This window comes from Ctenopharyngodon idella, chromosome 12 (assembly GCF_019924925.1).
Source record: "Ctenopharyngodon idella isolate HZGC_01 chromosome 12, HZGC01, whole genome shotgun sequence".
Classification (NCBI taxonomy): domain Eukaryota; kingdom Metazoa; phylum Chordata; class Actinopteri; order Cypriniformes; family Xenocyprididae; genus Ctenopharyngodon; species Ctenopharyngodon idella.
In genome coordinates, this window is record NC_067231.1 from 3304950 (window position 1) to 3317999 (window position 13050).

Consider the following 13050-nt stretch of genomic DNA (forward strand, 5'->3'; position numbering starts at 1 on the left):
AATCAAATATCAGGATATTAATAATTTTCCTGCTTTCCAAGCCTGGAAAAGTCATGGAAATGTTTTTATAAAAAAATATATACATTTTTCTATTTATTATTATTATTTTCTAGTTAGGTTAAACTTGGTGCCATGGTGATGTTTGATTTCTTTAGGATTTTTTTCCTGAATGATTCATTAGCAAATTGTTCTGAATTCGAATGAGTTTTAAAAATCCCTATCTAGTAATTACAAACAACCACATCCGGTGTTGAAACCTCCCAGACTTTGTATTCTGTGCGCAAACGATTCTGTGAAGGGAGAAAAGGTTAAACATAAGCTGCTGTATCTTTTTGTGGCCCGTTAGCCTGAATTGCGTTGTCTGGATTCAAAGCATCTCCCGTCTGGCACAGGCTCTCAAATTAAGAGGACATTTGATGTGAAAATCCTGATCTGTCCTTTTCGACTCCATTTAAGCTGGTTTTAATTCCAGATGTCTCCGCAGAGGTCACGATGGCAGATATTGAGACTCACACTCAACATTATCGAGGTCTCGGTTAAACCCCGTACGGCACTTTCACAAACGGACCAGGAGAACCGACATTTATAACATGCAACACATGAGACAAGAGTATATTTCTGCAATGAGATTGAATCACAACAGTGCTTTCATTTGTACTCATGTTAACAGGTTAAACAGGTTTACATATGGGAAAAACAACAGAAGTTAAACCAACCAAAACATAGATGCTCTCAAAGAAAACCATCAAAAGCAGTCGTTGCAGTTCACTAGGATTAAATAGTTTGGATATTGGTGCACGTTGAACTGGTACATTATAGAGGGTTCACAAGGGACAAAGATGGAATATACACATGCAAAGTCATATACCCAATTCAGCGCAATAGACATTTTGCACCTGTATGTTTTTTTTTTTTCATTATATAAATTTCAATCAGCATTCAGTCATTTTAAGTATAAGTAAGCTTCAGAAACAGGTCTTGTGGCAGATACTTTGCAATGTCATTCATTTCTGTTTGATAAGTGGCACGGGTTGAACTTGCAAGCGCTTGAATGCTGTGTTATTAAATAAAACATACTGGGCCAAATTCATCTGCAAATGAATCCTTGATTTATGACTAGACAGAGATTAGATAGCTTGAGTGACCCATTAACAAACAAAAACCTGAGACTGACAGGCTAAAAAGGAATCAAAATACCTTCCAAAAAACACAATAAATTAGGAACATTTACCTGTGAGACGAACAAAATGGCTTCGAAGACAACAAAATGAATAAAGTGCAAATAAATTTCACATTGACTATGTAAAGTATCACATTTGTTTGGAGGAAACTCACCTCTGGCCAAAAGTAAAGAGAAAAAAAAAAAATCAGGAATAAGGTTGTCAGAGTTTCCATAGGGATAAGGCAGCTTAATATATATTTGATCATGTCCTTTTAAAACATATGCAGGGTTTCAGGACTTGGGTCTTTGTTTAAAGAGGTTATACTAGGGACATTGTAAAGCTAACTACTAATGTTAAACATTTTCCTGGGAAAATGCGTTTAAAGCCACCTTACAGTGGATCACAGGTCGAATCGGAGAACATTCAAGGTAGCTACTTTCCTTTACATGTAACGCTTGTTTTCTGAGCATGTATACATTCCCAAACCCTGAGCTGCCTCTTTCTCTGACAGACAGGGTTTAATTACATTTGATGGGGTTTTTTCATTTGATCAGCTCTGGTTGAGGAATAGTTCACCAAAAAAATGAAAATGAATCATTTATTGTTGTTCCAACCTCATGCTTCTTTCTTCTGCAGAACACAAAAGTAGATATTAGGTAAAAAATCTTCTGTTTTCCATCCAAACAGACAGTGATTTATGCTCTATATTCCAGTCTTCTGAAGCCATATGATATTTTAGGAACAAAATGTATATCCGTTTTTCATGCCGTATATTATAAGGTTGTGAATTCACTTTTACATTCAAAAAGGTTGATTATAGTCTTTAGTATTTTTTATTTATTTAAAAAAACAGTATAGAAATATAGCTGCAAGCAGCAATTAATGGGGCCAAGCACAAAGAGCACGATAGGCCATGCTAGCATGGCTGGGAGCGTCAGACCAACTGCAATAAAAAGCAAGTAACGACATTTTAAGATGATTTTACTACTAGGCTTGAAACTTCTCAGGCTCCTTCAGGGCATCGTGCTGATGACCCATACTGAGTTTCGTAACGATACGATAATGCGTTCGTAAAATACAGCATTTTAGTACAAAATTTAAAATGGCCGACGCCCAAAATGGTCGATGTGGAAAAATTGGATATCGGCGTGTCGCCCTGAAGCCGAAACGCAGCATGTTGCCTCAGATCATGCTTGTGATGACATGTACCAAGTTTGGCCTGAAATGTAAAATTTGTTTGCGAGTTTCATGTTTCATGAATCAACTTAAATTCCGTAACTTTTTGCCAGCATGGTCTGAAGATTATGTTGTTTAATTTTGGTGAAAATGGGACAAACTCATGTCCCATTGGGACAATCAGCTCATGTCCCATTTCGAACTCATCAAGGATGAGTTCGAAAAAGTAGGTTCGTCGCAAAATTCAAAATGGCAGGAAAATTTTATGACGGAAAATGAGGTCATAAGCATCATTTCGTCTCTAACCTTGACATGATTGAAAATTTGGACAGGTGATGGCGCTAGAGAGACTGAGTTAGAGACTCCAAAATTGGTGAAGTTAAAGTTGGGTCAGTCATCTATCAGTGTTCCAAATTTCATAACTTTCCCACAGAGCAGAAGGAACGGAAACAGAATAATAATAATAAGAACATAAAGGATTACAAGAGGTGCCTATGCACCTTCGGTGCTTGACCCCTAATTATATCAGCCATATCATGAAAATAATTATTGTCTTATCATATCGGCCTGAATTTTAATATACTTAGACTATCGTTCAAAAGTTTGACATTTCTTGAAAGTTTGAGTCCTTGCTCAATAAAAGTATTAATTTCTTTTTTCTTTTTTTTTTAATCGTATTGACCTCAGACTTTTGGACGGTAGTATATATGATCCTTTTATGGTGTTTTTCCCATTTTGGAACAAAATAAATCACTGTATGGAAAAGAGCAGCTCAGACATTCTGCCTAACATCTCAAATTTGTGTTTCACTAATAAAATAAAAGTTCATTTTTGGGTGAACTGTCCCTTTAAACCGAACAAGAGGCCTTTCGACCGAACTCTCTAGAGACATTAAAGCTTGGCTTGCTCATTGTAGACCAGTGTTAAATATAATAGTCAAGGACTTTTCTATGAATGATGCATCTGCAACACTACAATAATATATGCAAAGAACAGACCTCAGGCACGAGACCTCAGTTTGACATTCCACGACCCCTTCAAAGTGCCTCAAACAAAAAGTGCTTCTCTTGGTTCAGAAATGTTCTCGCATAAAATTTGCACTTATTGCCTCATTTGTGATGTGACGCACATCTGGCCGTTGTGTAGACACTTCCACTGATTTTTTTCACCATAGCTTCCCTTGATCTACTAAAGCATGTCTTATATACAGTACACAAACCCTGTAACTAAACATAATGCTGTTCTGTAATTCATTACAGGGCGTCTAGTCTATTTCAGTACCTCTTTAATCACTCTTGTACTTCCTTGGCAACCTGCCCTTCTGCTCAGTCTCTTCATCATTGTGTTCATCCAATCCCCTTTCTTCTTAGCTTAGTCTCATTTGCATAAGCTCCTCCCCTCAGTGAGACATTGTGGGTGTGTCCCGACCCACCATCTGTGTACTGTATCCATTGGCCGACTGAGTCATTGGCTCATGTCCTTCGTAATCGGGCTTGACCGGAGCCGTCGGTTTGCGGGAGCGCGAGGATCGGCCGGTAAACAGGCGCAGTGCCCCCCTGCAGATCAGGGAGAACCAGTAGAGCTGCGGGGCCATGAGGAGAGCCGCTCCGAGATTACACTGCCAGGGCACCTCAAAAGGAACCCGGTAGAAGGGAATAGAGGCATACCTGGAAAAGAGGAAATGGACAGAAAATGTTATAATTTAAAGTTATAATCAAAGAGCTAAAAGAGTATGTTTCTCCCGATAAACGATTTTTGCATTATTGTCACCTCAGAGCGGGAGTGAGGAAAGGAAAGAAAGTTAATGGAATAGTTCTGGCAAACAAATACTACCGATAATAATAATAATTCTGTAATTATTTACTCACCCTCATGTTTATCCAAACCCATATGCTTTTATTTTTCAGTGTAAAACAAAGAGCTACAGGATTTTTTAAAAAAAACATTCCATTGAACAAAAATTACTGTAAGACTTTACTATAAGGTTCCTCTTGTTAACATTAGTTAACTACATCATTTAACATGAACTGATGTATCGCTCATTGTTAGTTAATGGTAACTAATGCATTAACTAATGTTACCTAATGGGATCTTATTATAAAGTGTTACCAAAACAATATTTCGGTTTGGAAAAACATGGGGGTGAGTAAATAATAATAGAATTCTCATTTTCATGAGAACTATTCCTTTAAAAGTTAAAGAAGTTTTAAAAGAGACATACCTTCCATAAACGTAGTAGAGATAGGGGAAGAGAAGGACTCGACAGAGGAAGAAAGTGATCAGCATAACAGCTCCATTCACTTTGTGAAGAAGTGTGTGCTGTTGCTTGTACTTAAGAGTAAGAAAGAAAGAGAAAGACAAATAGAGAGAATAAGTAATGCAACTTGATGAAAGAAGGGAAAATGAGAAGAAATAGGGTTTTAGTGTTTGAGTGATTATAAAATGCACCACTGCAAACTGTTGAGAATAAAAAGGTCATATCCTACTTTTTTTTTTTCCCCTTAAGACTTGCTACTTTTTTGAACGCTTGGCATTTAGTCATACTTTCCAATCTATTTAATCACAGTGATGAGATAGATATAGATAGATAGGATAGACAGACAGAGACAGACAGACAGATACACATATTGCCAAAAGTTTTGGGACGCCTGCCTTTATGTGCACATGAACTTTAATGACATCCCATTCTTAATCCGTAGGGTTTAATATGGAGTTGGCCCACCCTTTGCAGCTATAACAGCCTCAACTCTTCTGGGAAGGCTTTCACAAGGTTTAGGAGTGTGTTTATGGGAATTTTTGACCATTCTTCTAAAAGTGCATTTGTGAGGTCAGGCAGTGATGTTGGACGAGAAGGCCTGGCTCGCAGTCTCCGCTCTAATTCATCCCAAAGGTCTTCTATCGGGTTGAGGTCAGGACTCTGTGCAGGCCAGTCAAGTTCCTCCACACCAAACTCGCTCATCCATGTCTTTATGGACCTTGCTTTGTGCACTGGTGCGAGTCATGTTGGAACAGGAAGGGGCCATCCCCAAACTGTTCCCACAAAGTTGGGAGCATGAAATTGTCAAAATTTCATTGCACTTGGTGATGTAAGACTTGGATGCAGCTGCTCGGCCATGGAAACCCATTCCATGAAGCTCTCTACGCACTGTTCTTGAGCTAATCTGAAGGCCACATGAAGTTTGGAGGTCTGTAGCTATTGACTCTGCAGAAAGTTGGTGACTTCTGCGCACCGTGTGCCTCAGCATGCGCTGACCCCGCTCTGTGATTTTACGTGGCCTACCACTTCATGGCTGAGTTGCCGTTGTTCCCAATTGCTTCCACTTTGTTATGATACCACTAACAGTCGATCGTGGAATATTTAGTAGTGAGGAAATTTCACAAATGGACTTATTGCACAGGTGGCAACCTATCACGGTATAACGCTTGAATTCACTGAGCTCCTGAGAGCGACCCATTCTTTCACAAATGTTTGTAGAAGGTGCCTAGGTGCTTGATTTTATACACCTGTGGCCATGGAAGTGATTGGAACACCTGAATTCAATGATTTGGAGGGGTTTCCCAAAACTTTTGGCAATACAGACAGAAAGTATGAGGTGGGACTCCCAGACAAAGACAGACAGAGGGCAATGGATGGTAGGAGTGTTTCTGGAAACCTGTTAGAAAACTATCATTATTTTCCATTTCCACTTGTTGCTGGTAATAACAGATAAATAGAAAACTTCACCTATAAGATAACCTAATGTTAGATTTGTAGTATGTAATTGATACACACTTATTCCGTACACTCAGCAGTAAATACACATCCTGTCACCTGGCTCGGTACCAAGCTAAATGGTGTTATTCCATATACTGGAGGCCGGGAGGAGGGGTGCATTGGGTAGAGAGCTAGGCATCATATCAAGTGTTAAATCTCATCTAAATTCAGGGAGCTATATTCAGAGGCAGCTGTGGCCATGAGGCTATAGATGAGGCTCTGAGAGGGTGACTGGAGAAGAAGAATAAGGAATGCATAACTTAATCTATCTTGACACGTTCATTCCTAAAACACCAATCTATTAAAAAAAGTTTTAAAGGCAGTTTATACAACCCCCACCCCTTTTTTTCTTTTTCTTTCTTTTTATTATGAGAAACACAAAATAAGATATTTTGAGAAATATTTTGTGGAAGAAATAAAGTCACCCTTGTGAAAAGAAGTACACTTTAGCATAACAAGTACCTACAGTATTATGGAAATAATACACTTTAAAAGAATATACTTACATGTGAACTTAATGTAATGTTTTTGGACACTTAATTGCATGTCATTTACAATTAAATTAAAATGTATTATATTTTAAATGCAATTAGTTGAACTTGAGGTTCTTTTTCACCCACTTAAGTAGGACTAAAGTACATCTTTATAAGTAATTTCATAATTACTTCTGTTGTCTTTGAAATATGATTAAAGTACTGCTGAATGCACTGACATACATTTAATGGTAATATAAAATATACTTTGTCATTTCTATTGACACTTGTACGTCAAGTATTTAAATATATTTGTAACTACACATTTGTAATTATTAAGTTGCAATTTAGTACATTTAAGACAGATACTTTAACTTTAAATGTAATATTAAATAACACACTGTAGTTAAAATTATAAACAAGTACTTTACATGCTAGCAACATGCTAATCATGTTAACAACATGCTAATCATGTTAACAATGTGGTAATCATGTTAGCAACATGCTAAGCATGTTACCAACATGTTAGCAATGTGCTAAATCATGTTAGCAACATGTTACCAACACGGTAAATCATGCTAGCAACACGTTAAATCGTGTTAACATACTAATCATGCTAGTAACATGGTAATCATGTTAGCAAAATGCTAAATCATGCTAACAACATGCTAATCATGCTAACAATGTGGTAATCATGTTAGCAACATGCTAAGCATGTTAGAAACATGTTAGTAATGTGCTAAATCATGTTAGCAACATGTTACCAACACGGTAAATCATGCTAACAATGTGCTAATCATGTTACCAACATGCTAGCAACATGTTAAATCATGTTAACATACTAATCATGCTAGTAACATGGTAATCATGCTAGCAAAATGCTAAATCATGCTAACAACATGCTAATCATGTTAGCAACATGCTAACAATGTGCTAATCATGACAGCAACATGCTAACAATGTGCTAATCATGTTAACAACATGGCATCTATCTAATCTGACCTATCTATCTATCTATCTATCCATCTATCTATCTGTTTTTCTGATAGACTGTATTGCCTTCAAAACCATCAAACTTTAAACTACTTTAAACTTCAAATTGAAAACCTTCAAACTTCAAGATTTTAAAACTTCTTCAAACTTTCTGGTCTGGCTTTCTCAAGCCAAATAAAAGTTTGTCTTGACAAACTTTTTTATTGAGTTAATATTATATTATCTGAAAGTACAGTTTTTTTTAATATACATACACTTAAGATTTGAAGTACACTACAAGAGCACATTCAATACAATTAAGCACATTTCTCTTTCACAAGGGACATATTTGGAACAACATTAGGGTGAGTAAATGATTTTAATAAATAATTTTGAGTGAGCTTTCACTTTCAGTGCGTGTTTCCTTTCCAATAATTGCATTTGCATTTATTTCTACTCCGTCAGGGTTCAGGCCAGACTTGCATATGTGAAGTCAGCACTCTGTAAATACACTTTACTATGAATAATGTATTAAAGTACGACATAACTGAAGTTGTGCTTAATGTTGTACACACACTATAAAGACTAAAGCAGAGGATGATGAATCAGGGTAAGAATACCACAGCGTGAAGAAAGCAGCACTCATCTAATCAATAATGAATATACCTGGATGAGGATTTTTCCCAGACAGACGGACGGTGTGCTGAGTTCAGCCATGAACATGACACCCTGGAAGTAATCGCCCTTTCCCTGCCTCCAGAACTGGAAGTGAATGTGAGAGAAAGAGCGAGTCTGAACATGAACAGATTCTCTTGAGTTAAATGCTATTATTAGAGACTCTGGTTCTTTAAAACGTCGCCTCCGTGATGACAATTACCACAGAGATGGGGAAGCAAGCGGTGACCATGACAACGTGATGTAAGATCATGAGGAACTCTCGCCGGAGATAGCCACTGACAGCCATAGCCTTGGATTTGGAGCCGTTGTCCACCTCGTGCCCTTTGACCTGGAACTTGTGCCAGTAACACAGGAACATGGCGTAGATGTCATACACAAAGTACGGCACAGCAAACCATATGTAGGAGCAGGTCAGCCAGTGTCTGAGAAAGAAAAACACAGAGACAGATGGACTGAGAACAGGTCAGGGAAAAAACATTAGTCTATAACTTGGTAAAGGGCTTCCAACGGCCAGACCATTTTAGTCATAATTTCAGCACATTAAAGGCTGGTACTCATTTAGTTGAATCCCAAGGTTTATGGTTAAATCTCACTGCACAAATACACACTCATAATTGTGTATAGCCTTTATGCTTTTTAAACTGACCAACAAATACATCAACAAATCAATATGTTCTTATTACATCTTGCCAAAACGACATCTGTTCTGATTAAAATTTGATATAAATTGATTTTATGTCCCAAAAAGTGATGACTGTTGCACCTACTGGTCCTCAATGATGTCCTGACAGGATGAGGAGATGATGTAACCAGCCGTAGAAGCCATAATAGCTTGGATGGATGACACCAACCTTGAAAATAAAACAAAACAAGTAAGTACAGCTAGTACTCTTCACTGTGTTTTCACGTTTCTCCCTATTGTTCAGTGGAGGCTGATATGACAATGTCTCACTGACAATCTTTTTATCTATCCAAAGACTGTTTGGTTGCAAAACATTAGAAAAGTTACTAACTACTTATGGCCAAACATAAGCTGTTTAAAGGGATAGTTCACCCAAAAATGAACATTTTCCCATGATTTAATCACCCTCAAGCCATCCTAGGCAGTTATGATAAGGGACGGCGGTTATGGTAAGGGATGGGACATTTCCCAAACACGCTCAAAGCGGTTGACCAATCATAACACACTGATCCAGCCGACCAATCAGAGCACATTGTGCTTTTCAGAAGGAGGGGCTTCATAGAGACAGGAACCAAACAGAGCGTTACTGACAGACTGGGAAGAGAGGAGCTGCAACAATGGAGAATATGTGGAAAATATACTGTGTTTTTTTGAACATTCAAGCATGAAAACTATTCTAGTAGAGCCCAAAAAAGGGCATTATAGATTCCCTTTAACCTCTGTGCAAGTTTTTACCTGGCTGAAACGATGACGGCATCGCCCTCACTCCACCGCAGTCCAGGGATGGATTTGAGACAGTGCTTGGACAACAGGAAAAGGCCCGGGAAGAACACCGACCCCGCCGCTAAGATGGACAACATGGTCCCTCGTAGGTGAACTCTGATAATACTGTGTTCAAAAAAGCCCTCCGCAGATCTCCCGTCCGGCTCCCCCTTCTGTAACAAAACGGAGTGAGGAACTGAAAGGTTATGAATAAACAAACTAACAAATGACTAAAGCAACATTTTCAAAGTAGCTTTTCAAATGGAAATAGTAATTACAAAGAACAGCTCTTATCTCAAACAAGGAGGGGAAAATGGATTCTCTTGAGACTGAATTGTGTTGCATAAACCAAGTTATTATGTACGCCCTATATGGTACCACATGTGGCCAGTCACTAGCAACATAAGTCTAACACATGCAAACCAAGTCACATGTCATCGGCAGAACTGACGTTCAGAGTCAATAGTATACTGCATTTTTGCCCTGTATTAATATAATGCAACCTAATGTAAATGTTTAATGATGACGGTCAGTGAACATTCAAAGTACACATTTAATACATTTTAAATAGAACATATTAATATACACTAAAAAATGTATTACATTCATTACATACATATGAAAATACCTATGATAATTGACATGTGAGAGTGCAGACTTCTACTCTTCAAACTATTTTATTTGTATTAACAATAAAAAAGTCTGTTGAATAGTTACAGTAAAGTAGAAATCAGAAAATTACATTAGTACATAATGTAGTGTTTTTGTAAATTTAGCTATTTAAGCAGACATTACAAAAATATTTATACATATGCAGTAAGTTAATAAATATGAAAAATATTAAATAATGAATTACATTTAAAACTAATAATTATAAATAATATTTTAAAGAATATATGATGCATATTATTACATATATATTTATGAATTAATATATTTATAATTTATTAAAATATTAATAAAAATACACATTGTGTATTATTACATATTTATAAATAAGTTAATATCAATCAATAATTAAAACATTAATAATATTTGTACATAATTATATAGAATATATAATCCAATAATATTTGATAGAATATATATTATTACACACACACGAATATATATATATTATATATATATATATACACACACACACACACACATATGAAATGCAAGTAAATTATTTAAACATTAATAATATAAATTATAAGTTAATATCAATCAAATAACATTAATTATAATATTTATACTTAATAATTATATAGAATCTTTTAAAAGCAGTGCCATGATGCAATATTTCATAGAATATATGATTAATATCATTACATACATATTTCTGAAATGCCAGTAAATTATTAAAATATTAATATTATAAATAATAATAATAATACAATTAAAACAGTAATTAAAGGGAAGAACATGGAAAATGTCATAAATGCCCCAGAAAACACGTGATGAGTGAAGTGTTTTGACAGACCCCTATTGTTGTCCAAAACAAAGGATGGAACCTGCATCCCAAAATCATCATCACTAACGCATTTGGCCATCCATCCCCTGCCTGCAAACATGCCTCTCCACAGCTTCACAGTCCTCTTCATTTAAGCAGCTTTAACATTAACATTATTTTAGAGGAGCATTTATCATTTATGACTAGTTCGTAAATCAGCTGATGTAAAAGCACGTGGATCCCAGCTGAGATACAGACAAAAATGCGCAATGCGCTATCATGTAATCACAAAAAAACGGAGGCTTAAGAAAAGTAACAGCACGTTGGCTCAATCTACATACAAAATGGTCGACCACCCTTTTAGTCAAAACATTACTTAGTGACAAACGTCCTTATCGGCGTTCCTCTCTCGAAATGACACGTTATTGGTTGATGGAAGACAATGCTCGTGTGACATAACGGATAATAACGGTCGCTTGCATTGGAATAGGCCGTGATTACCATCTCTGCTGCCAAACTAACAATCATATTATACGACATGTTCTGAATGACAAAATGAATGAAGCGAAAGGATGAACATACGTGACGGTCAGCGGCCTGTCGACCCTCGCGTCCCCGTGGAAACAAATAGCGAAGAGCGGGAGCATGTTTTATCTACTGACATGGTTTTTGGTGTTTATCTGTAGTGTCTCTGAGGTAAATAATTATGAGGAGCTCCGTTGTTCGATTGCCGTTTTTGTTCAGTCCGCTTTTCGCACTCCAGCTCACAGAAATCTCCCGACGTCGCTTGAATTTCTCGGTTTAGTTCCTTTGAGACGATGTTTTAGCCACCGAAATGCGGCTTAGACCGCGACTCCTCCGAAGTGGTTAGATAAAGTCCGTTATCCTGCCTGATGTTATGCTACATTATCGATCACACAGAGGACAGCAGTGCGATGGCAGCACTGCTGCAGCGCGCGCGTCCATCACCATCTGCACTGCTTACATTACCCAAATAAATCAACCGGCTCCTGATCAATAACTTCCCAAACCGTACAGGACTCCGATGCTTGCTTTAGTGTCGACCTTTCCACCCATATGCTGTTGTTATGTAGGTCAGTGGAGTGCTTGAGAGCACCGTCAGACCATCTGAGGTGCGGATTTCACGCTCTTGTTGTGACAAAAACAATGAGCGGAACGGAGAGTTCGTCCCTCCGGAGAACAAAATGAGAACGCATGTGGGATCTGTTAATTGTTTGTTAGAAGATTCAGACAATTCTGTGGGGGGAAAACGAATAAAAACGTCAGTAGCAATCCCTCGAGTCGATATGTATCCAAAACTGTTGCCATACTACTAATGGAAGCATTTGTGTTTTTATATCATGCAACGTTATACAGTCAACATATGGGTGGTTTGTCAGTTTTAGGGGCACTTGGAATATTGAAAAGTGAAACTTCTTTCTTTCTGTGTTAAATCATTAATCATATGTCCCAGAAAAAAGATCTGATCTGATCAGAATTATGTGTAGTTTGGAAGAAAGTGTTGATGGTGTGATGGCATTTCTCACTCTTTGGAGAAATAGCTGGTAAGCCTTGGATTTGATAACACAAATAAAAAAATCTGAATACATGCAATAAAAATAAATGACTATTTATGAATGAAAATTCTCAAATGTTTTATGGACAGCTCATTTTTTCTATATAATGTTTGATGTTACGGTAATGACAGCAGTAGATAGGGACAGCAATTGTGTCATATATAAAATGAGAAAATACATTTTTCCAATGAAATACCAAACGAGTTTAAAGCTGCAGTCCATAACTTTTTTTGGTTAAAAATGATCCAAAATCCATTTTTTAAAGCAAGTACATAACCAGCCAGTGTTCAAAACTATCTCCTTACCGTAGCCCGATTCACAACGGTAAGCCTGTAATAATGTTTTATAATAAAATCGGTACTGGTGGGTTTCCGCGGG

The 13050-nt window shown here is 37.1% G+C and overlaps 1 protein-coding gene across 2 annotated transcripts; it reads right to left on the reverse strand.

Moving 5' to 3' along the window:
- Nucleotides 1–599: 599 nt before the first annotated feature.
- Nucleotides 600–12641, reverse strand: tlcd3bb (TLC domain containing 3Bb). 2 transcript variants are annotated; one of them, XM_051914152.1, is made up of 7 exons: nucleotides 11678–12641; nucleotides 9634–9833; nucleotides 8984–9067; nucleotides 8416–8638; nucleotides 8205–8300; nucleotides 4561–4670; nucleotides 600–4006 (listed from the first exon to the last, which is right to left on the reverse strand). In XM_051914152.1, the coding sequence occupies exons 2-7, from the start codon at nucleotides 9756–9758 to the stop codon at nucleotides 3739–3741; spliced, it is 906 nt and encodes a 301-aa protein (XP_051770112.1). In that variant the 5' UTR covers nucleotides 9759–9833; nucleotides 11678–12641; the 3' UTR covers nucleotides 600–3738. The 2 variants fall into 2 exon arrangements, with proteins under 2 accessions (XP_051770112.1, XP_051770110.1); XM_051914150.1 differs by lacking the exon at nucleotides 11678–12641 and adding an exon at nucleotides 11126–11649.
- Nucleotides 12642–13050: the final 409 nt, after the last annotated feature.